This window comes from Phaethon aethereus, assembly GCF_964289735.1.
Source record: "Phaethon aethereus genome assembly, chromosome: 2".
Classification (NCBI taxonomy): domain Eukaryota; kingdom Metazoa; phylum Chordata; class Aves; order Phaethontiformes; family Phaethontidae; genus Phaethon; species Phaethon aethereus.
This window is the reverse complement of record NC_138582.1, coordinates 131,697,097-131,722,389: the sequence shown is the minus strand read 5'-3', so window position 1 is coordinate 131,722,389 and position 25,293 is coordinate 131,697,097. Positions and strand designations below refer to the sequence as shown.

The 25,293-nt window shown below is 36.5% G+C and overlaps 1 protein-coding gene across 1 annotated transcript in view; it reads right to left on the bottom strand.

The window, feature by feature from the left end:
* Window positions 1–24,945, bottom strand: part of TBC1D5 (TBC1 domain family member 5) — a gene marked incomplete at its 3' end in the record, with an annotated part of 190,419 nt that extends 165,474 nt beyond the window's left edge. The window contains exon 1 of the mRNA XM_082014562.1: window positions 24,761–24,945. Within this exon, the coding sequence (XP_081870688.1) occupies window positions 24,761–24,860 (100 nt within the window). The 5' untranslated portion in view covers window positions 24,861–24,945. The remainder of the gene's footprint in view (window positions 1–24,760) is intronic.
* Between the last annotated feature and the right edge of the window lie 348 nt (window positions 24,946–25,293).

The following is a 25,293-nucleotide window of genomic DNA, read 5'->3' as shown; positions in this document are numbered from 1 at the left end:
ACGGTTTCCACTTCAGGCAATAAGAAGAAACTGGATAGCATTTCGGAGCCCCACTTCAAGAGCAGGAAGACGCTCTGGGTACGCACAAGGCACAATGAGCACTCTGAGCTTAAACATGTGCTCAACAAGACTAAAAAGGCATGTGAAGAACGATGTAGGGATCAGACACTTCTCACTCATCTCCTTCATTACCTCTCTGGAAACAGCCATTTTCTGTGAGATGCAAAAATTCAGCACAAGACTTCTTACGGAGAAGGGCTGGGATACTACCATAACCAGCGCCAAGTCTACGAAGACAGAAGCTCGAGTGACATACCCTTACTCTATGGATACACTCCTACTTTTAAATATAATTGAACTCTTTTTTTTTTTTTTCCCCCTTTTGAAAATATGTTTTGACACTAAAAAAGTGTCTTTACATATATACATATTTCTCTATGTATGTATACACACATACGCATGTCTATATATGGGCACACATATATATTTATATAGTGCTGACCAATTTACCAATCTTGTGTCAGCTGTGAAAGGGTTTTATGGCTGGCAGTTTATGAATTCATGACAAAAGTGATCCCACTTAGGAAATCAAACTGTGCATTCCCCTGCTTACAAGTGTCAAAATGGAGACTGCTGCTGATGAGTTTGCACCCTGCTCAATATTTTCTTTGTATTCTAATCAAAGGTTAAATAAATTTTGTTTTTTTAACAACATTTTAAACAGTTGTGAAAATTTAAGTTCAGGTTGATATAAAACACTCGATCATTAATGCAGTTTTATGATTAGAGACAAGGAAAATTGTAACACAAATATATGCTTGCAGTCTAAGGTTGTCAATTCTTATAACATGACTTCCAAATTCCATGCTATATTAATTTTCAGCATATTTAAAGCTTAATAATTTAATGATTTATCCAATTTTAATTTATACTTTCAAAACCACTTTGAACAATCTGAGGTGCCACTGGAGATCATAACAGTGGTCCTGGTTAAGTCAAATAATAATTATAGCGCTTTCACTTTAAAGATGAGATTATTTTTAATTATTGAGTGAAGTACTTGAGGTACCATACTTATATAATTACGCTACTCATTAAATGGTTATTGAAAGCTGAAATGTAATTTTAATGACAGCTACCTATTTTTCTTTGCACACTTTATAGATGACAGATCAGTCAGGAATTCTATTTTGCTCAAAAAATCCTTGCAGCTGCACTTGTTCTTTCAGGTGTAAAACAATTAAGCTATGCTTATTTTAAAAATTTAAACTTTTTTTTTCTCAAATGATATTTATACGATATATAGGAACTAGTAAAAACAGAACAATAATGCACGGATACTTTTTCTTCTTCACAATAACACCAAAATTCTGGCCCGAAACTATATACATTCCAAACAATATCCCCCCAAAACTAGTGACAATATAGATATGGAAGAATGATTTTAGTCAAAATGTGTTCCTCATATAATGCAAACAAAAAAAAAAGATTGCTTAACAGATTGCAGACCTTTATTGTGAGTATAAAGGGGTAATCAACATACAATAAGCATTTTACTATGCATTAAAACTATATATAATGCCACGAGACTCTTTTGCTTTCTGTAACACCAAGGTTCACAACTCTTCAAACATAAAATTCCTTCCTACTATGTACTCCACAGATAGATATTCATCAAACTGATCTGGACAAAATTTATTCTAATATGTGGGAATCTCTGACAATTGACACCACAGAGTTGTGGTCTCAGAAATGAGCACCTAAAGACTCAGGCTCTGTATTTTAATTCTTTATACGCAGTGTTTGGAATTCAGCGTATTTGTCCATTGTTCTGAAGGCCGGTATCTCGCTCAAATGAAGCTTTCCTTTTTCACAGTGAAAACCAAACAGAAGAGTAAATTTGTTTCATTAACAATATTAAAGCAAAAGATTTCCGAGTTCGCTGTATGGGGAAAAGGCAATAAAGTTTTGAAGAGGGAAACACTGCTTTGTTCCTTCAATCCCCTAGTTGAAATTAATTATAGCAAATGTTTATGAAAACATCTGTTCCATACAGTTATAAATTCTTAATTTTAGCATGGGCGATTCCAGGCTCCTCTATTATTTTGAAAGAGAGCAGTCTGGCAATTGAAAGGTTTAGACAATTTGTATTTCTACGGCACCAAATATGCAGTTTGGAAAGTCTTCAGGATCTCTGCAGCGAAGAAAAAAAAAAGAAAAAATACAAAAAGACTGAGACGACTGAAGCTTTCTGATCTGGGTCCGCTGACAGACCCAAATGGCAGTAGGAGGAGAGAAAAAAAAAAAAAAAGGAGAACTAATCCCAAAACATACGGCAAATGGAGATTTTACTACACAAACTAGATCTTTAAAAGGTAAAAGGCAGCGGAGCGGTGGATTGCTGTGCCAGGCGCTTTGACAGGCTCCCGAGGAGCGCGGGAGGGAAGCTGACGGCTTTGCTGCATCGCGTCAAGAGAGGGTGCTGCAGAGTTTAAGATGATGCAGTCGCTGCTCCCCTGCCGAAGCTCCGTCGTTGGTTACCAGCACCCCCTACGCAGAGAATCTTTCGGACTTTTTACATAACACCCTTGCAACTACAGTGTTAAATTCAATTTACACCAAATAAGCTTTTAAAATGATTAAATGGAGCAAGCTCGAAGCAGTGTACAGAAACTGAAAATAATGCCTTCAGCTAAAGAATTAAGTGCACAGCACTTCTGATATTTATAAAATAATTATTAGGCTGGAAAGTTGAAGAACATTTCACTCTGAGCAAGTTGTTTAAGTTTTCTGAAATAAATACGATGCAACTTTTTGGTAAGCAGTCTTTTAAGTACAAACCTGGCTCTCTATCCCTTGCTTCGAGGTCAGTTAGCGTTAGATGCGTACTTTGAAATGCATGCATTGCTTGGTACAGGTTTTTGCGTAGCATTTTAGTTTCAACAACTGTGCCCTAAAATATTATATTTTGCCATGAGTGAAATAAAAAATAATACGTTATGTTAATTAGCAACATATGCAGATAATTAACTGTGAGACTTTGCCATTAGAAGCACAAAAGTCTTACACAGGCTGAAATATTTCATTTGTTTATCTTTAAAAATTATTATGAGAAAAATATAATAAACATTAATGGTGTTTTATCCTCTCCAAGCTTATTTGAGTTAGGAAAGAAACACAATACAGTACCCACACATATGCTAATCTTGGGATACTGAAAGCTGGGCAGATTTGAAAACAGGTAAGGAATGCTGACACCAAGGTGCAAAATCAGAGCCTCGTTTAGCCCTGCAGAAAACTGCTGAACAACATGATAGGCAGACACATTGGTTTGCGGTTATGAACAAAAACTTCTGGAGATAATAAGAATATCTCGTATTGCACGTTGCTCAATCTCAGTCAATTCCAGTGTCTTTTGGATTGCTGATTTATGACAATCAAGTGGCATCTTCTATGATCTTTGCATATAAAATCACAACTGCATATGTGTATATGCATATACGAGTAAACTCTGCATATTCTCCAGAAAAAATATGTTTGAAATAATTTTGTCTATGCACTTCAGTTTAAATTAAGACACATAAAAATAAGAGGGTTTCCATTTTAAGTGAAACGGCTTCTGAGTGTTCACAAATCTAACCACAAACCTGTCATTAGGTTAGCCTGCAAATTAACATACCACTTTTCCACATACAAAATGTATGTGTAAGAAAGTGTGGATGGGAAAACATACACAAAAGTCTAGATGACTGATTTTGAAATTAGAATGCAGCATCACTGTTTAAGAAATGTAGCCCCTTGCAGCTCAATTTAAAATAAATTCAACAATAAGTATATTCAAAGCACGCACTTATAATATTTCTTTTCCTGATGAAGCTTCTGTGTTTACTAAAATAGGCTGAGATATACACTGTGTTCTAAACTAAAATCAATTAAATACATAGAATAAGAAATTTTACTCTAATACCACTGAACTAATTCACGGGAACGCTTGAGAACAATTCTCAGGTGATTGCAAGGTACCGAAATCTTAAATTAATTTACATCCAGAGATGCTTTAATATAGTCTCTTTGAGCATAATGGGAAGGTCAAGTTTAACTCTGATGCTACTAGTGATTTAAACACTTCAGAAAACGCACATTCATGGAAGAATAGCTTGACTTCCCGTTTAGTGGGAACCACGCAATACTAGCTTGTATGAGCAAATGTGACTTCCACTGAAGTTCATAAGCATTTAGTCCAGTCATGCTTGGATTCAATTTGTTACCAGCAGCAATAAGACTGGTAAAAGAAAAAAATCCACAGGATAAGGTAAAATGTGATTCTTCTAACTTTTTTTTCAGTTACTGTTTTTCCTAGTGCACCTGTCTTTGGTCCATAGTAAATTATGTCCAATTCTGTTCATATGCTCAGTACTACAGCCTGTATCTGCTACTTAACCTGGCTGATCATTTACCATGTATAACTTAAACAAGTTCCTAGGTCATCACCAAATGTGACTCAAAAGACTCCAGGATAATATACAAACATTTTAATGCAGTCTGCCTGAAGTGGAAGCTGTATACCTAATAAATACTATCATCTCTAACCTCTGTAAATTTTTGACGAGTATATACACTTAATAAAACAGCAAAGGAGCAAAATTAGCAAAACAGAGGATAGAGTAATCCAGTATAACTAGTGACAAGTACCACAATTAGACTTTGCACAGAAGAAAAAAAATCTTAGAAGCTGCCTGGCATCATTGCTAGGAACTTATGTCCCATGACATACAAATGCCGAGTGACTTATCACTTGCATCCAGAAGAATTTAGCTAATTTTAACTTATAAACAGCCTAAAAGGCCTTTGAGCTATAAATTGCAGTAATCTAAAGATGGCAAGAGGCAATAAACATGAGTTAATGACTCAGCATCCTTCTGAGATAGCAGTGGTCATACAGCTTTGCTTAATCTTAGACATGCACAATCACTGTAAAACGGTGGTCTCCAGAGACCATTTACACTGACAGTAAGAAAAACATACCATCTCTTTAGATGTTTGAAGGCTACTATTGTCCTTTAATTTACTTCAATTACATCCTATTTTTAACCAAATTTCTATCTTATAGATAGATGCAATCCTTCTGTTTGGGATAATAAATCGTATGTAAGTATACTTTGATTTTCATATTCTAAAGCAGTAATGCATATTCTATTGAGTTTAGGAAAAAACCAGAGCCAATAAAGATTGAGCAGAAGTCTTCTAACATTCTGTTGTTTTGCCAAGATTAAATGATAGTAGAAGACAAACGAGAAAGGATTAAGTGCTCTTTTATTGAAATAGAATTGCCCTTTCAACAAGAAGCTAGCTGCTCTTCAACTGAGAATAACAAGTTTATCGGGAGGAAGGCCAGCCGGGCGAGGAAGCCACGCAGCAGCGATGTGCAGCCTCACCTCCTAAAGTTGGGGAGGTGGTCTCACGATAACCAGGAGCAGAAGTTAAAAAGAGTACGAGCAACTCTGTTTTGTTTCTTTGTTGTTTCTTATGAAAGGAAGCTACTACAGCAGGCTGATGTCTTACAGCACTACTGATGGATGTCAAAGGCTTCTCCTGAAAGCAGAATGTACTTTCTTGGACCTTTTTCCTTGAGTGCAAATATGTTCAGGAATACTGTGAAAATCATGCCACCTCTCTTTGCCCAGCACATACATGGGCATACCTCATACCTCACACACATACCTCTTTAGGTACAGCTTGAAACCAGAACACCACATGGCTACTGTGCTGACACATGCGTAAGTAGCTCCTTACTTATCCGGAATGGGGTCACAGACAGCATTTATGGCTTGGAGGCAACCAGAAAAAAAAGTAAAAGCAGCAGCACTGTTGCTGCAAATGGAAACACGGAAATTCAGGCACATGAGAAACTAAAAGGCAGTGGAGCTACCTGGCATCCCGTGGAGGGGCTGGCACTACCCGCCAAGAGCCAGCAGCTGAACTGTGGGGTTTGGCTCTGAGGAAGAGGAAACGATGAGATGCTTGAGGTTCGGAAGTTGTCACAGAGATGCAAGCCTGGGCAACGCCTGGACTTTTCCTCCAATGCTACAGTTTTACAAGCACACAGTCAGAGGTGAAGAAAGCCCCACCTGAAGCAACGTGGGAAGCAGCCAGTTACTAAACACCCGGGGCCAGGGAGAGGCACTTGGCCACCCACAGCATCCCTGTCGCCCCAGGAAAGTCGGCTCCTTGCAGCTGCAGTCTCCTCCTCCCCTACCACAACTCCTTTTAGCACTGCTGGAAGCAGTCAGATCTGTAGGTCTGACAGGCTACTTTGGATTTATATCAACATAAACTGCAGAATAATCTGTTAAATTAGTTAGAAATAGGATCCTGCTTGTATTTATTGAAAAGACGTGTTTTTAATAATGTACTTAACTGTTTTAGCAGCATTACACACACCAAAAAAAAAAAAAAGAGATAACCAATGGTTTATTAAATTATGAACACAACATCTTAGAAGTGCATATGATTTTTCTTTCCTTTACCCATCATTCCTAACACAACAGAAAGCACATCTTTTCATTCCTTATCAAATCTATCATGTAAATGATTTTGAAAAAGCAACTTAGTCTCTGGGTAAAGTTTAAAGTTATCTGGATGAAACTGAAAGGTGTTCCATCAGTAGCAGAGTCTAGAGGTAAGACACTTCAGAGGTGTGCTGTTATTAGGATACCTTCACCTTACGACAGCACCAGTACCTGGCAAACTTGAGCTAGATGGTCTGAAAAAAACCTGAAAATAAACACCACTGCCACACAGACTCAAATACTCAACCCTGAAAGGGACCTTCCTGCTGCCAATGGAACAACCCTTATCCTAATCAAATTAACTATACAGAAGGGACCTGCACCAGAAAGGGACATCTGAGCTTAAAGCTGCCTAGCTTGGTTTTGCAAGATGAAGCCAGGAAGGCCTAGACCCCTAATTTGAGGCTGTCTAACTTAAGGCTGCTAACTCTCTGAATATATTGTGTATTCAGTAGACCCACACCTCAGAGAAAATGAAATGGAGCAGTACCCTACATTTTCTATGAATTTCCCTCATGAAAAAAAAGTCACCAAACAGTATAAAAGAAGCACTGACCTACAGCTTTTAAACTACCAAATCAAAATATGCCAAAGCATAATGAAAACACTAGATTTTAATTGAAATCCTTCTAAAGCAAGCCTTCATTAATTTGGAGAGCACCAACTGTGTACTGGTGCAAAACCAGATGCATGTTGTAACTGACAGATCTAGAAAAATTTGAAGAGCAAAGGTATATATGCATTAGCAGTAAATTCTAGACATCTGAGAGATGAAAGTCCAGAGCTACATCAGAATATAAGAATATATCAAATTGACAGACAGAATGACAAAACACTTCTATTTACTACAGTGGAAGGTAGTTTGTTGAACAATGGCCCCTCTGTTGTAGATACTGAGAAAGAAACTCCCCCCCCAAACATTTCTGTGAAGTATGGAATCCATCATGGGACAGATTTCTGTTCTCCACCCTTGCCCTCCTGTGATGAGGATGAGTAGTGTCAATCCTTGGTGGAACTTCAGAACGGAACTAAGAATGCAAGTACGAAGCATTTGGAGACCTAAGAAATATGACTTCAAAAATGTAAATTAGACAAGTATGATTAGGTTGATGATTTAATTTACACAATAATAGGATAAATGTTAAGCGGTAATCAATATTTCTAGACAGTTACCCCAGTTCTCTAAGACAGAAAATATGCAATACCTTTAAGCCAAAAAGAAAACAGTCTGGGTGCAAGGCGAAAATGTCACCCAGCATCAGTGAGCATCAGCTTTCTGACTTTGGATTTCTTGATCAAGTACTACCGAAGGAAAACGTGAAAAGACATGTTTCATGTATGTAATCCATACTAAACCACAAAAATAATCATCTGGAGAGCAACAGAACAGTCCTGAGGGACTACAAATTCTAAAACATTTTCACTTTTCTTCTGATTTCACCTTCCAAATTTGGGATGTGGCCATGATTTGCTATGCTGTCTGACAGGTATGGTACCTCCCTGTCCAACTGGAGAGCAGAAAAAGGTCTGATCCAGAAATGTGACTCTTCCATACTACAGCTCTGCATTCTCAGCAGGCTTGACACTGTCACCTCCAACGTTGTGCCCAGAGAGCACAGACCTCAACTGATGTGAAAGGAACGGGTCTGCGCAAGGTCATATAGGCATATCCATAGCGTGGTATTAGAGACTTTGAAGGACGGGCGCAGAATTTACACACATACCGTGGGAGTGAAATTTAATACAATAGCTGTCTTACTTGAGCACAGCATTACTATATGCTGTGACTGCAGGTCGTAAGACAGAGCAAGAAAGAACACATACGTCTGAACAAGTTTTCCTTTTCCTCTCATTGGAGTGACAGTGAATAAAGATGACGAAAATTGCAGCATGTGAATACTAGTGTAATTACTGAATAGTTCCCCACATAATTATGCAAAACAGATCTATCCATAAGTTAATGTAGCCATTTTCTTTTTGAAACAGGATTTTCATGCCAGCCATCAGTCACCCCAAAACACAAACCTTTGATAGTTTAAGCACACAGAATTTGGTCTGCAATATAAGCAATGCATGTGAGTAGAAATAAGGGTTTAATTGAACAAAATAACGTACTCCACTAGAGAGAACACATTTTGCCCAAAGTAAAAACTGATGTAAATAAATGGAGACTTGACTATTTGATAAATAGAGCCCCAAAGGTTATATGTTTACTGAACGAATATAAATATTGTACGTGATGTAGATTTTTTTTTATTTGACTAGAAACATTAATTGCTTTCTAAATAATATTCTTTCCTTTCAAACTGTGAGGTCTCATTTCTTTTACTGCAACACGTAACCAATTACCTAACAAAAATGTTTACATTAATCACAATGACTCTATATTTTAGCTTTTATACCACCAATTTTATTTTTGCTTAGAACTGAACTCCCTCAGGCATTCTTTCGTGCCAACTGTTAATTTCTATCAGTGATAAAGTTCCCTTAAGCTTCTTTTAACATCTACTGGACATGACCTCATAAAATTTAATGCCATTCATTAACCCCAAGCACTTAACTTTACACAGTAATGTCAGGCATCTGACTTTTCAGTGCATGAGAAATCCAAGTGGGAACCATTTGAGAGATCCAAATTACAAATCATTTGAGTAGCAGAAAGAGTGGCAATAAGCAATATTAAAGGGTGACTCAAGACTTGAGCAAAAGTAGGGTTCTTGCAATGCCTTGTATCTAGAATTACAAAACATTTATGCAAACAAGGAAGAGGCTGCAACGTGATCATTTTAGCTTGTTAGTGGACTGAAATTCAGAGCTGGGGCTGAATGCCAGTTTTTTAACACTGTCTGAAGCAGATATGATGTGCAGTCATGTTTCCGCAGGTGTCCAGTAGCCTTCAGGCATTTCGGAAGAGCAGAGGTGCTTGGACCACCTTACATTCTGCGAGGCCATGCACAAGTAAGACTGGGATAAGCCAGAAGCAGCAGTTTCTTCGAAGTGCTCCTCCCTTTCTTCCTTCAAGAGCTTTGCCTAGGTTTAGCTTTAGAGTGTGGTGGTTGTTCTGATTTTGGTTACGTACCAAGAAAGCTTTCGGAGGGACAGCACTGTTTTTATTTTCCCTGAGATGCACAGATGGGTGATGTCTGCTTAACTCATTTAACCATATTTCCCAGTGGCTTCACACATGTTGGAGAAAATGTGGAAAATTCTAGAGGTGAATGAAAAAAAAAAAAAAAAAACTTAGCAACAATTTTCTGGCTTCTCTTGGGCCATTCACGGACATTCCTTGTGGGGAGTGGAAACTGAGTGACAGCCTGTCAAGACCCTGACTGTAAAAAGGGCACACTGTTGGGGGGGGTGTGTGTGTGTGTGTGTGCTTTATTTTCTATTTCTGTTGGCTCACAAGATATCTAAGCATCCTCTGTGAAAAAGGGCAGTGCTATGCAGCTACAAACATGGTCCATCAGAATTCCTGATAGCAATCTGCTTCTTCAGCTCTGTTATGCAAAATCCCCTCCCCTAGTCTGTACACAGTGCTCGCTTTTTCTTGGTGTCACAGGCTGTTACATTCTGGGTTAAGCAGTTGATGCCGATGAAGCAAGGATCATCTTAACGTTTCTATACAAATTATACAAGGTAGCTATAAATTGCTCCATGAGAACCCACGTGAGATTTGATGCTGATGTCTCTAAGTGCTACAAGTTTATTTATTTATTTTTAAGCAGCAAAAAGAGCTGGTTTTCGGAAATAGGCAGTAGCTTCTGAATTTACTGATCTTAACTGGGAAATACATTCTCTGCTACCCTATAAATCTAAACAGATGGAAGTAATTTTGCTCAAGCTTTATTTCCACAGAAAGGTATCTCTAAGTGAAAGGCCGGTATTACAGAATTGAAGTTTTCACATGTTGAACCACCGTGATCTCTGATACCAGCCCCATCTCAAGTTTCTCAGAATGACTATTTTAGCTGTAAACCACACACAACGAAAATCTACAGTCAATACACACTTCATACTATTGAAAATGTTTTTGCATCTTGCCTGCCACTGGTCTAAGATCACTTTAGCATAATTGTAGTGTGATGCAACATCAGTGAGTACGCATCAGTTGGAAAAGTTTTTATTGCCTAATAGCAGGGAATGGTAATAAAGCAGATGTACACCAGGGCACATGACAATGGCAACCAATTGGTCTGTATTTGGCAAAGCAAAGTATTAATGTTTTATAAACACAAAGTGTGTTATATACTTTTCTAACAATACGGATGTACATCTCTGCACAGCATAAACACTTGTGCTGATCAACATAAAGATGCTGCTGTGATAGGTACTTTGAAGTTGTAGATAAGAGCTCAAGCTGTAAGGTGCCAACAAAAATGGAAGTTTATAAAGAATCACTGCCAGACTCTTAAATGTAGTAGCCCTTGTGGGACTTTCTGTAAAATAAACAGTAATTACCTTCAATGCAGAATGCATTTACAAAAATAAATATACTGATGCACATACCAAAACTCAGATAACTCAGTTTTTTACTTATGAAGCAAACTTGAAAATCTGTAAATTCTGAGTAGAACAAATCTCAGAGTAATCTTTGGTTCACCACCACCTAAAATGCAGTGCCCAAGTATGTATACATGTGCATGCACATACACAACAGCTCCAATATACATACACAAACACTACGATCTTAGTGTGAGGGCATCTACCCTGTAGACAATTTAATCAATATCTCAAGTGACACCCACACGTGCCTGCACACACAAAAGCAGATGTGGCATTAAGATTTACAAAGTTATTGAAACTTTTAACAAGTAAAATGCATCTTTACTTAGCTACACCAGAATGAGGAATAAAGGGGTTTACATATGTTCCAATTCTAAACCTATCAATCAAACCCATGTTATTCCTTTGGGAGCTTATTTACATGCATATTTATCAGCCTCACATGCTAATTCCCTGCTGTTTTATGCCTGCGAGGCATGTTTATGAGTCATAATTGTTGATCTCATTTGATGTATTTCACTGAAGTAAGACATTATTCAGTTATGTGGCCTAATGTCAATGAATTACGATGACCTGATCTTCGAAATGCAACTTGCTCTTTAATTTTTATTAGAGCATAACTTATTCAGAAGAAGAAATACACTAAAATGGAAGATTACATGCTTTTGTAGTCATTTTACTTAAACATCTTATTTTTAAAACACTCCTCCCTACCTCTAGGCAAAGTTTTAATAGCGCAATTCATAAACACTAAATGAAAAGAATTTTTGCCTGAAATTAGTACTTATGTCTCAGAGTGGGACCTTTTATAGGTTTTTCTGTTTTGTTTTAACCAGCCACAAGACAGGCCGCTGGAGCACTGACATATGGTTTGTAAAAGAAAAAAAAACAGACCCAATCCAAAGCCCTCAAATTATGCTTTGCTTTAACTTCATCAAAACTGAAACCAGATCCAGACTTAGGAGCAACTGGTAAATAAGAACTACTAAAGTAAGTTAAAAGTCCCAGAACTGCATCTTTGATGCAAAATGGGGTCAATTTATAAACAGAAAATCACTTGATGGTCAAAGAACAGACCTAAGCAGGGGAGTAATTACAAGGGATACAAACTTCTTTGTGGTGGCTTGTATTGAGCCATCAATTGCTATCTCAGTGGCAAGCAGAAAGGGGACTGGGAGGCAGCTGAACACGGTACTTGTACAATTCTGCTCCTTTCACAAAGACCCATACCAGTCTTCCAACGCCTCCAGTAATCTTTAAAGGTTTAAATTACCTGAAAAAGATCCGATTAATAGAATTTCTCAATAACGATGCCTTTTTTCCTCATGCAATTACAGCATGAAGGAATCGAAACAACAAAGTAACTGGTTACTTTTATTCTCTTGCAGCAAAGACTTGGTATCTTTATAGTAAGCACCCACACTGCAGGACCTACAGTGTAAGTGGCCCCTTATGCTAGGCTAACAGAAGATTACCACTGTAACATAATTTACTACATGGTTTTCAGATGTCACCACTTCCTATCTTAAGATTCAGCATTGTTTTAATGCATTTATTATCATTTTGTTATGTATACCAAAAGTAACTATCAATTGACAACTTATTTCAGCTTCACAAAAATCAGAAGTATTTGACTTCTGTATTTGAATTAAGAGATTGTCACAGTTAATACAATGTTGACATTTAAGTTCATCTTTATGTATTAATCAAAAAAATCCCACTTAAGTATGTTCAAAAGTTTCAAAGTTGCTGCTCTGAGATACAGCTTTAGCAAGGAACAGAGAAAAATGCAAGAAAAGAAAACTGTATTTAGCCAAATAATGCAAATGCCAGATAGCAAATGCAGGCTCATTTTTCCACAGGAATCTCAAACTGAATAGGACAGATATGAGTAAGTGTCTTTGAAATTGCAGAAAACCTGAAAGTATCTTCCTAAACCTGCAATATTTAGAGGACTTGTAGTATCATAAATATCATATTAATTCCAAGATGAAAAATCTGCAGCAGATTTTTCGGGCCCAGGATTAAATCTGTGGTTTTCATGTATAGCAGTTTTTATAAAAAGAATCTTTTTTTCCTGGAAAAATTATATATATGAAAAAGAGCCACAGACCATTTATATACTTTATATAGCATATATAGACTTCATATAGCATACATAGACTTCATATAGCAAATATAGGCTTTACATGCTATTTTTTAAAAAAGCCAAGGAACATTTAATACAAGGTTTATATCATATGTCTCCAAATCAGAAATTTGCTTCTGATATGGGTATGTTACAACCCAACTTCTTAAAAAAATAATAATCTCTGCTTGGACAAATAGGTATTCTAACAGCACAGTTACAAGGGTGTAACTTTACTTCATGCAAATGCCACAACTAAAATTGTGATGTGTTCACCAAATTTATAAAATACATTAAATTTAATCCTGCAGAAAAATGTCAATTTTAATTCCCAAATTTTTGAAACAGAAGTTTTCACTGGTTATAGCCACAGGAACCCCAAAAGAGAGCTACAGTCTTACACAGTATAAGCTCTGATTTACATCACTCCTTCCTTTCAAATTCAAATAAGCAAAAGACACCAACTAATTTGCCAGCGTATTTTGGTTTTGTTGTTTTGTTTTGTTTTTAGAATAGCAACAATTAATGTTGCGCTTTTTCTGGCAGTAAAATCTCAATCTTCGTGTAGCCGATAATGTTGTAGACACCTAGCTGTGGTAATTCAGAATGGAGCTCTCTACACTTTTGCAAAGGAGTATTTTCTTTCATACTTCAATAAAGAATGAACCAGCATTGGGCCACAGAAGTTTGGAGGTGGCCCTGTGGCTCAAGATGCTTGTCTCTTCCATTAAGATAACATCTGTTCTGCCCACCAGTCAGCAAATCAAATTTGATGAGAATTCATCTCTGTGCAAAGTAGAAATGCCCACTAATAGACAGATTTATGTTCCATTGCTCCACCCTTTAAATAGTTCAAATAAAAAGTAAACAAAACCAACAAATATTACGACTAACATAGAGAAAATGTATCCCACTACAATGAAACTCAAAACTTTTTCACACCATTGAAAACATATCTTCACATGTATTACATGAGAACTCTATCCCTTCAATTGCACTTAGTACTGAAACACTATACAGTACATTTTTCCTAAGGTTAAATCACTGATTCCATTACAAATCCAATTTCTCAGAAGAAAAGAATTATCACCACCATAAAAGCTTTATCTGGATGAAGCTTGTGCCTTTTAACTTCTAAGGAAGATCAAGAATAATAATTTGTAATGGGATATCAAAATTTTAGTGGATAAATTTATCATACAGGCTACTTGTTAATATTTTGGTTACATGGTCCCAGTTGCACTAAACTGAATGGGCTTTCTTCAAAAATTTGAGTGCAGTCACCCTATCCCAAAGTTTATGCATTATTGTTTATCACTCGTATCCAAGCAGAAGCATTTAACTGTCAGCTGTTTGTACGGAATTAAGATATTTAAGAGAAGAAAATTAGAGCAGTTTTTTTGTTTGGATGGTTGTTTTTTTTAAGTGGCCATTATAGTTTACTTACATTAAATTTCATTTTTAACCTTCCCACCTACTTTCCATGAAATATCAGAGACAGGTATTCTGTTTACCTCTACAGTAGCTGCAGGGTAAACATGAAGGTACCACTGTATTCACTGATTTGCAAGGTACATCGAGCAATATGTCAAGCCAGGTAATGCCCCCAGTGCCTAATAACATAATGAAACAGTAAAAGCAGTGTGTAGTGCTTACTTTAAAAAAAAAAATCTCTTAAGAAGTTTTAGTATTTTCTCTCTTCTTAGGACAGGAGCTGGCAATGCTGAGATACAAAATAGTGAAATAAACAACCACAAACAAATCAACTTTGATCACTATTTCATTAAGCTCGAGTAGCATTCCTTAAACATGTGGCCAAATCATGTTTTAATAGTAACAACCATATACATCTGTTCTAAGCCACCATTTACCAAAGTTTAGGGAATAGTTTAACATATTCAAAACATTTTAACCTTATCTGATTGCTCATAATACTGAAAAGGTGACAAAGAGCTGCGTCTTCTAAAATATTTTTCATTTCCATTACCAAAAATTCCAAAGCTGACAAGTGCTTATTATTTTAAGTTTGTATATAAAACATGAAAAGTTTGTGTGTGTGCTCTGACATGTACCAAATTTACTCTTTTTTTAGTGAATTGGCTACCTGCCTCACAAAAATCGGCTGAAAGAAAGCAAGAGCTGAAGGATGGCATTGTCACTGAGGCAGTGTCCTGGACCTTGATGATCTGCGTCCGGTTTGCGGTCCTGTTATAGACTTTTTTTATGAACTAGGAGTATCTTTTCACCTGCTTCAAATTTCTTCTTGCATGAGAACATACGGTCTAGTTATTTTTCCTATGGCAGTTATGAGAATTAATTTTGTAGCTTCTTTGGTATATGACACCTTCTAATAGAATAAGGTAAGCACATAGATGCAAAGCAAACATCCCAAGTTCCGCTCCCCTTTTTAAACAGATCAAGCCATGGAGCACAAACTGCATCATAAGTTTGTGTGATTGTCACAAATAGTGAAAATAAATCTAATTTGGTATATCCTTTTGTGTCATTTGTACTGCCGTTGAAACATTATAGTCACATGATTACCGATGCAGTGATCTAAACATCTGACATGATGAAAAAGCTGAACAGGGATACTTATGAATAACTAAAAGATACTCTAGATCTGACAGAGTGTTCAATCTTGTCATAGAGTGTACATGTATATGTACATCCATATAAATCTCAAGCTTAAAATATTTAGAAACAAAACACCCCCCAAAAAAGTGTAAGTTCTCTTACACAAAACAAGATTTAAGCATAAGCTCACATACATTACATGGATTTGAAATGGGATGTTCCTTACTGAGTATTTAGACAATGGGTTAGTTTGCGATTTTGTTGACTGTGGGGAAAGACAGACAAAAGCAGAAAGGCCGTGCACCCTTCTCCCACTCCCCCCATTTCAGCACTCAGTTTTGTTTAGAGATATAGGCGTTCTCATATTATCCCGTATTTTTAGTCTTTTTTTCAATTATTATGTATCTTACAAGTAAAATGAAGACCAGGACTTTTAAAAGCCAGTTATATGCACTCTGCCTCTGCGTGGCCAAATCCTGACACCAAATGCTTGAAATCTGAACACTGCCAAAACTGAGGAACTCCAAGTAACTAACCGCAATCCAGCACCACGGGCTAAATTACTGCTTCCCTCAGACAATAAAGGGCACTCAGGCTTGTTACCTTTACAGTCTATTGGAACCTAGCCATTAATTTTAATAGCATCAGGATCGGGTCCCTGACTTTTTTGACATCAAAGAGACATCTTTCACAGCCATTTTGCTAGAAATAATTAAAGCTGATTAGTAATAATAAGGTACCTTAACCAAAAAGGTAAACAGTGGAGACATTTATTATCAAAGTAAGAAAAGAAAATTAAAATAACCTGCAACACTTTTGTGTGTGCAATTCATGAGGAAACGTTGTAAAAGAACAAAAACAAATGTTGGCTCATTCCAGAGGTTCTTTGTCATCATTAACGTATTCAGGTTTTCACAGCTGAATTGCTATACTTTGAAAAGATTTTCATGAAAGGAAACTCAAATTCAACGTTTAAACAAAGCTGTCAGGTTACCAAGATTCATATTTGCTTGTATGTCCAGAAAATGTTTCCTCGTTTTTAAACAACCCTCTAGGTTAGAAGTATTATTATTCCTTTGCTCTCGATTTGTAAACAACCGAAAATAAGCTTTTGTTAAGCAGCACACATTTATTTACTTATTTGCTATTGCGAAGCTGAAACCAGCAGTTAGAAATATCTGTTCCAAAGCGGAGGTGAAACTACCTGGTATGGATATTTTACTTCATTACTAGTTCTGTTCCTCAAATTGATACAAATGGCCTCCTTCTGTTTCTGTCTGTCTGCTTGCCTGATCGGTGGAGCTAATTGTCAGAGCAGGGGAGATCTCCTATACCTAAAGAGAAGATATGCAGTTTGTAACCTGCTTAATTTGCCTTATGTCCTGGATGGCCCTCAGTATGTTGTTCATTAAAGCATCAGCTGTTTCGGTTGTAGCAGTGGCAACCTAAGCATAGGCCTATTTTTCTTTGTTAAAAGGCCAGATTGTCAATAAATAAGACGCATCTCACCAGATAATTTCTTACCACTTAAAATAAGTACGATGGTACTTTATTCCGCTCCCCTTCCACACCTCTCAGTTTTGCACGCCCGAAGAGGACAAGGACAGGGGTAGCCAAGGAGGCTAAAGAATAAGGCTTATTAGTCAACCAGAAGCCTAAAATTGAAGCTTTGCAGCATCACTTTGCACTTAAGTGAAAATAGGTTGAACCCTTCCCTTTTTAAAATAAGGAATTGCAGATCTTTATACATGTCCACATACATGAAAGACGTGAAAGATCCCGTCTGTGCTGACATATTTCTGTTATATAGAGCAGTCAATTTCTAATACAATCAAATCTGTGGCAGTTAAACTCGTTCAAAATGTTTTAACATACATTTAATCTCAGATACAGAGGTCTGTAACATCAGCTAGCTGCACACAATTCACAGCCTGCTTTGTAAATTACAATCTTTAGTACGTCAGGACAGAAGTGAACTCAAACATTTAATTATTATCCTGTACCAATCATGCTGGCCTCAGCTAGAATTCTGATTTACTAGTCTTTTATTATACATACACAAGTACAATCAAACTTGTACAGTTCAATTTTTTTTAATTAAGAGAATCTGCCTTTTCCGTATGTAGGAGATATAGCCATTTAACATAATTTGATCCTTGCCTGGAAACACTTAATATGTGAGGTGTTTACAGGTAGTAACCTTCATATTATATTTTTGTATCACGTCTGAGTAAAATATTCAAAGAATGATTCCATTCTCATTGTCAGCTTCTGTATAACTTCTAATAATGAGCTAGTTTTAACATACTTTTAATTACATTTACAGAGGTCATAGTAAAAAATTATTCTGGTTTAATTTTGTTGTTCAGTAGGTTACTATAGTTAAAATGGAAATTTCTGCTTGCTATTTTAAAATCCTCTAAGCATGTAAAATTTAGTTAAAAAAATCTTTCTTTTTTATTCAACTTGCATAATTTCATTTTATACCACATGTATTATACTACAGGTATACTAGGAAGTGAGATGCGAGCCAACTAGTTGAGCTTTAACCTGGATTTAGGAAAAGCTAGGAAAAGAAAAAGAAATGCTGAAATCAGCTTTTCCCAAAGTAAGGTCACAAGGAGTTACTAGAAGAATGACATGAGGCTGACAAGTGATTTATGCCAGTGTTCGGGCAGGGCTGTATCTGGTAAGAACTGGAAACTCCCTGCTGAGATGAATGAACCGAGGTAGTGTGCCAATGTCATTAGTGAGAATGCTCTTATTTTCATACATTGATTTAGAGTAGAGCTTTCAAAATTAACGTTTTAGGTTTCTTTTAGATCAACAGACATCGCTGTCCAAAAGGTCATCTCTAATATTTGCTTTATCAACTACTGAAGGCAATTCCCCTACATGATGTTTGTGCCAGTTACCCATGCCACAGTATAACCTCCAAGCTGGCATTAATGTAATATGCAACTCATGCGCCAAAAAACCTGGAGCTACCAATTCTAGAGAGGAAAATCCAGCTCTGGAAGCTGGTAACCCACAAAACTCTGTCGGCTACTCACATTCGCTCCCACAGCTAAAAGTAATTTAAAATACTCCTGAAGTTCCTAAATACGAATTTGCAGCAAGGCATTGAACTCAAAGGGCTCACAAACTGGCAAATTTCTAAGGGCACGTCAACACCCGTGCCAGTAGAGTCTTTAAAAGGAAAAAAATGTACTGCGTGCTGGCAATTTTCGACTAACTTTATATTAAGTATATGTATTTTTATACATGCACAGCTCCTCCGTTAACTGATCTCTTAATAAAAATGTATTTCTAATACAGCACAGAGAAGAGAAAATGAAGAGCTGTAGGGAAGGAGCTAGTGACAGGCTGAGTTAGCTCAAGACAGACTGTGTTGCTCCAATAGCCTTTGTCACAACAATCCTGTTGCTGCTCAATTAAAAGCAAGCTAAACGCTAGTTATTATTAATAGATGAATATTAAAATGCTTGTTATGTTAGCATATGGTGTTTGAAGATGTAAAAACCATTCTTGCTTTTATTCAACCAATACGAAGCGAACCAGAGCGAAGACAGCTCTTTCTCCTCGAGCATACCTGTGCCTTTGATGGACAAGCCGAGCCCAGGAGGAGAAGCACAAGGGTTTTGAACGAGGACCAACTAGCAACAACTGTGCTGGTGGGGCACACGGACGCTTTCTGCCTGAAGGGTAAAACTCGCCGATGAAAGACACGGGGCATTCTCAGAGCCTGGTGCAAACCATAGCATGAAATCCTGAAAGCGTTAAGAACGATCACAACCCTCAGCTGCTTCTGTTCCAATACAATGCGAAGAGGCTCTCTGCTCCAATCTTGTCTTTTTAATGAAAACACAAAGTAGCGTGCATATTTAAAAGGGCTCTTAAAAACACAATGCTGTACTTCATGTACACGTCCCTCCCTGGAGAGAAGACGAAAGAACGCACATTACATGACATACATGATGTCATACAAGTCACTATCAAAAAATATTTGGTAAGAAAGTAGTTAGGCTTCAAGAACTCGCCGTATTTGCATTCTCAGTCGCTTTTACCTAGGAATGTACTTCTCACACAGAGGGGTCTAGACCTCTGTAGTTGTTTCTTTTAAATGTAACCACGAAAATGATCTCTAAAGACAAGAGACAGGGCAATCTGCATTAGCATCATCTCCCTGACTGAAGGAGGTTGTAAGGGCAAAAACCCCCAACTCATAACACTGAATAGCTACTGACTGATTAGGAGATAATGCAATTTTCTGACAGTAAAAATTCACTTAACCCTGGAAAGAATGTGAAAGGATGTACCCAAGACCAAAACAATCCCATGTGAATTACACTTAAGATTTGGGGAAATTATTGGATAGCACATGGGTCCTGTTAGGTCCAGAGAAGGTGGCGTTTGCTTTATTAATTCATTCCCCTCTGTCTTCTACGTTTTCCACATAACACTGATATAAACAGGTATCTCAAACTCCACATAAGCTATACTTCTACATGGTAATACTTCCTAGTGGTCAGGGTGATAAGGTTAACACCAGAACAGCAAAATTCTCCAAAGACGAGCAATGGAAACACACAGAATATGTTCAAAATGCAAATACGAATATTCTTTTACCATGTCTCATTTTTTCATGGCAGCCTTGAGAATCGGGAGGGATGCAATGGTAAGTATGAGGTGGGCAACTTATCTATCTCAACTGGACTAATTTCAGTTGCACACTGCAGGAATCACCTTTGTCCTTCCAGCTATATCAGCCTTCTCTGTCCTCACCACCAACTACAGCCTTTAGACATGAAATATCACCCCCCAATCTCCAAATCCAAAACACTCAGACCCATTAAAGGCTTCCCCTCATCTTCTATGAAGAACAAAGAACACATTACATTTTTCTGTGTGAAGTATGCTATTAAATAATAGCTTGTACACTAATTAAAGCAAATGTAATTGTGAGAACACACTGACATTGTTAAAGTAAATTACCCAATTCGTTAATAGTTTCATTTCAAGTGACCTTAATTGTATTAATTGTGATATTGAGCAAATTAAATTGAAGAGTATTAAATGCATTGTTCCAGTCTGTCCTTAGAGGATCGACTTTCTCATTATATCAATGAAATGGGAATACTACCTACTATGCTCTTCAAAACTTGTGTCAGAATGTGGTGAATGCTACAAATTTGAGTAAAAATTCACAGCAGCTCAGAAACAGTCAACCTAGTTATACCGTTTCGATGTAATAAACCTCAAGCATTTGGAAATGAACAAAATACTTTGTCAGATGCAATACAGAGGGAGAAGGTAGAAAAACCAAAGTTTCTGAAATTTCTCTTCATATATTCAGTATTGATAAAGTCTCTGCTGGAGACAAAAAAAGATAAGATTCATCAGTTTCTCTGATAAAGATCCCTATTTCAGAGAGAATAATTCAAAAATATTGTTAGAATAAAATGAACAGTATCATGAAGTTTCTTAGAACAGAAAATGTAGCAAGATACCATCAACTTACTATGGTCAAAAGCAAATATAATAACGCATATACATAAATGCATGTAAATTAAAACACAGAGAGATCCAAAAGATACAATCCAAAATTAAAATGTCTTAAAAGAAAAGAAACTTCCATCCGACTGCAAAAGTGAGAATCCCTGCCACAAATTTCTTACCAGCTATTAAAAATGCTATTTAAAAAAGCGTATGTGAGTACATATATGCAATGCACATTTTTCTATCTTGAAAAAAAAAATCAGACACAAGGAAAAATAACACAAGCCAAATCAACCATCAGAAAAAGACTGAAATACTCTTATCTATTTCTTGGGAATATTTTAAAGGGTTAGAAAAAAGATCTTGACTGTCAATTAGTTAACAGCCTATGCTGAATTTTTTAAACTTGCAAACGAGCATGTTCTCATAACTCATCATAACTCAAGATTCAAAGTTCCTCAGTTACACAAAATTTGGAGTTCTATGAACAGCCAGATCTTTCTCCAAATGACACTTACCTCATCTGTAATGCTTCACTTTTATTTGTTCAGCTAGGTAATTGTCTCCTGCGTAGCATTTGCAACATTAATACTCACAGCTGTTCCCAGTGAACCATGTCTTATTCTTCTCAGGCCACTTCTCCAAAATCTCAATAATACTTTGAATTGTATGTCTGCCCTCCATTGTGCTAACAACCCTGTCCCAAATAAGCCATACCTTCTTTCTATACCTTCACTGAGATTTTAAAAAAATAAGAGCACTAAGTACTACTAGACTCAATCACCGTATTTCTGGAATCCCATCCAATATAACCTTCCAAGCTGACAGCAAATGAACGAAAAGTAGCCTATGCATGCAGTTTTCCAACCACCTATACTCAACAGCAATCCATGTATTTCTGAGATTTCTTTCATTTTATGAAAATGCCTTGTGAGAGAATTTCAAAATTCCAGCTGGACATGACATCTTTTGGTCCTCCATGAAGTTTTGGTATCAGTTGCGCATACTAAAAATATAATACTTCATGTCTATTAACAAATCTGACTAGCTCTATGATTAAATATTTATTTTCAGCATCCTTATCAGTGATGTGCTTTATATTTATTACCCCACCTCAGTGATGACTTCTATCGCTTTGTCTCCAGGGTAATACTTTAAGCATTCAGCACAGCTTCAAAAAACGATTCAGATGTCCTAATAATCCACAATAGTGCATAGAACATCACCGACTGATGGACCACCTCTTCTCCATATTTCTATGATACATGATATCGAAGACTTTAAGATACAGGTTTTCACCAAGTTGATTCTGTATCATGCCTGAAACTTGAGGCCAAGCTGAAATACCTTGTCTTGAAATACTTTTATGAAGACAGTGATGGACAGACTGCATGGACAGGAACAACTGTCTACTTTGATGCAGACAAAGCATCAACCATCTAAGCATATGCTTTACTTAAAATGAAATATTAAAACTTCAAGGACTTACTTTGGATATATAAAGTTTCAAATTAAAATGCAGTATGTGTTTCACAGTAAGAAAAAAAACTATGAAGATGAAATGGGTGCTTTATATAAAATATTTACATAGATAGAACATAAAAAATGTACCATAGTTGGTAACCTTTATGACTTGGGGAACCATGTATTTACATATCTTTATCTTCGCATGTGCATATGTGTGTGTTGTGTATATATTTTTAACAGTTGACAGCTGTTTTAGAGCATACAGAGATGCCAAGCTGAATGAGGGTCTTGATTACTTCAAGATTAGCTATCTAAAGTTTCTATTCATTTTAAGTGTTGTTAGTGCGAAGAGTCATTAGTCACTTCCTTGTCTCATAGAACATCAGCATACATTTACATTGTTAATGAACATTTGGGGTAAATGAATTAATGGCACTTTTAAACATTAATTCAATACTAATAACTTTGTATGTCATAGAAATGTTAAGGTTGGGATAAAAATGAGAAACCTTTTCAGTCAAGGTAACTAATCGCTTCTGGGCACAATAAAGGGTAAAATTAATCTACAGTGTTTTTTTAACAGGGTAAAAATCTTGTTTTTTCTTGAAACAGAGTTGAGAGAATTACCAGTTATTTTTTTAAGGATAAAATTCAGAAGAAAATGCTTATCTTTTTCTTGATTGGGGTAGACTAGAAGCAAGCTGTATTTCATTTGGAAAATGGTTTTTATTTTAGGTTATTGTGAAAGATTATTTTCAAGCTTCTAAAAATATGTACAAAAATGCATTTAGTTTATCAAACTAAAATGGCTCCATATCGTTAAGATGTCAAATTTAACAGAGGAGGAACACTGACCTAGAAGAGCTATTTGATTTAATCGTCACGTTTTAAAATACTTCCCCCTAGATCTTCATTCTCATTTTCTAACATTGAAAAAGCTTTATAAACCAATGAAGAAAAATGAAAAAAAAAAAATTAGCTCAAAGGGACAATGACATTTTACCAATATATTTTAAAGCAAAACATCAGCTTCTTATAAACTGAAGGAATAAACCTAACTAAGCATAACTTGACATAGCTTTTTTAATAAGCACTAGTAAACAGAAGATTTATAGACAGATACACTCACATGGAGTACCTGATCTGGGTAAGGGACTTGGGAAATGTGACAAAGTTGTTTCAACTCTGTAATTTAAAATAAATTTTTTATTTTGCCCTCCTGGTACATGTGTTCAATGACTGGAAAATTACAGGTAGTTAAGGTGCCACTGTATATAACTGAGTACTTGAGGAATGTTTTCATGACAAGGACGAGCTTTCTCATTAAGCTTATCACTTTCTTCGAACCAACTATACTGTCACTACTAGCAAATAAGTAGAAAAGACAGGCAACACAGACATGCATTGCATTATGCAAGCAGTTTGTTCTCACTGTTCATTAGAGCTTTCCAAATACTGCACTTAATTAATTTACTGTAGGTTACATACTAATTTCTACTTTTAGAGCCTGTTCATTCTATCTCAACTTTCTTTTTTTTCCCTCAAACAATGATATAGGTGCTGAGTCAAGCAAAAAAAGGGAGAATCAGACTTTTTATTTGCATAATGTCACCCAAAATAACACACTGAAGTTTATTGCAGAATTAAAAAAAAAGGAAAATTGAAAAAAATCCCTAAAGCCAAAGCAGTGTTAAGAGCCCATGCTTGAGAAAGTAACATAAAGCCATGCTGCATATCAATATTCTTATGCTGAAGTCAGTGTTTGGTTTATGATTAAAAAAAGATGACAGAGCATTAAACATTTGGCTAATATTTCTGTCTGTAATTGGAAGTTGACTTTTTGTGGTTTTCATTAGTGTCAGGGTGTTCTACACATACTCTGTGAAATGTTCTTTAAGTTGCCCTGTTCAACTTCATTGAGAGAGTTAAACAAATTATGACAGGTACAATTATTGTGACACACTTATATAAGATTTCTAGGTATAAAGTAAAAAAAGTACAGAAATACAAAACTCACCTTCCCCTGGCTTGTTCAAATAACTCTGCAAGGGATCAATGCCTATTTCTTGTTCCTCTGTTTGCAAAGGGTGACTGGTTTCCGAGACAGAATGATACATATTGGCAATGGTAAATTCCAACCAAAGGGTATTTATCTGGAGGAAAAAAACCCGAGAAACAAACACTTCAGTGTTCAGCTATTTTTCAATCACACAAGTCAATAGCAAAAATGCTTAAAACCTTTCCTTATTTTCCAGGCGTAACATCACCATTAAGTGTCTAATAGCAGAACAATTGCATTTCCATTCAAATGTTTTATTATTTGGAGTCCAAAAGAATTGTTATAGTACCTCCAACTATCACACTGCAAGTAAAAGTTCAAGTGTGGTTTCAACAGACTGTAGAGTGGGGCAGGAGCCTCTTTCCTTCCTTTTTCTAGCTTCCCCAACTCATCTTTCAGTCTGCTTCCAGGGAGAACTGATACTAGACTAGTCCTTGGGGATTATGCAGATTATAGAGCAAAGCTGAGGTGAGACTCATCATCATCACTCT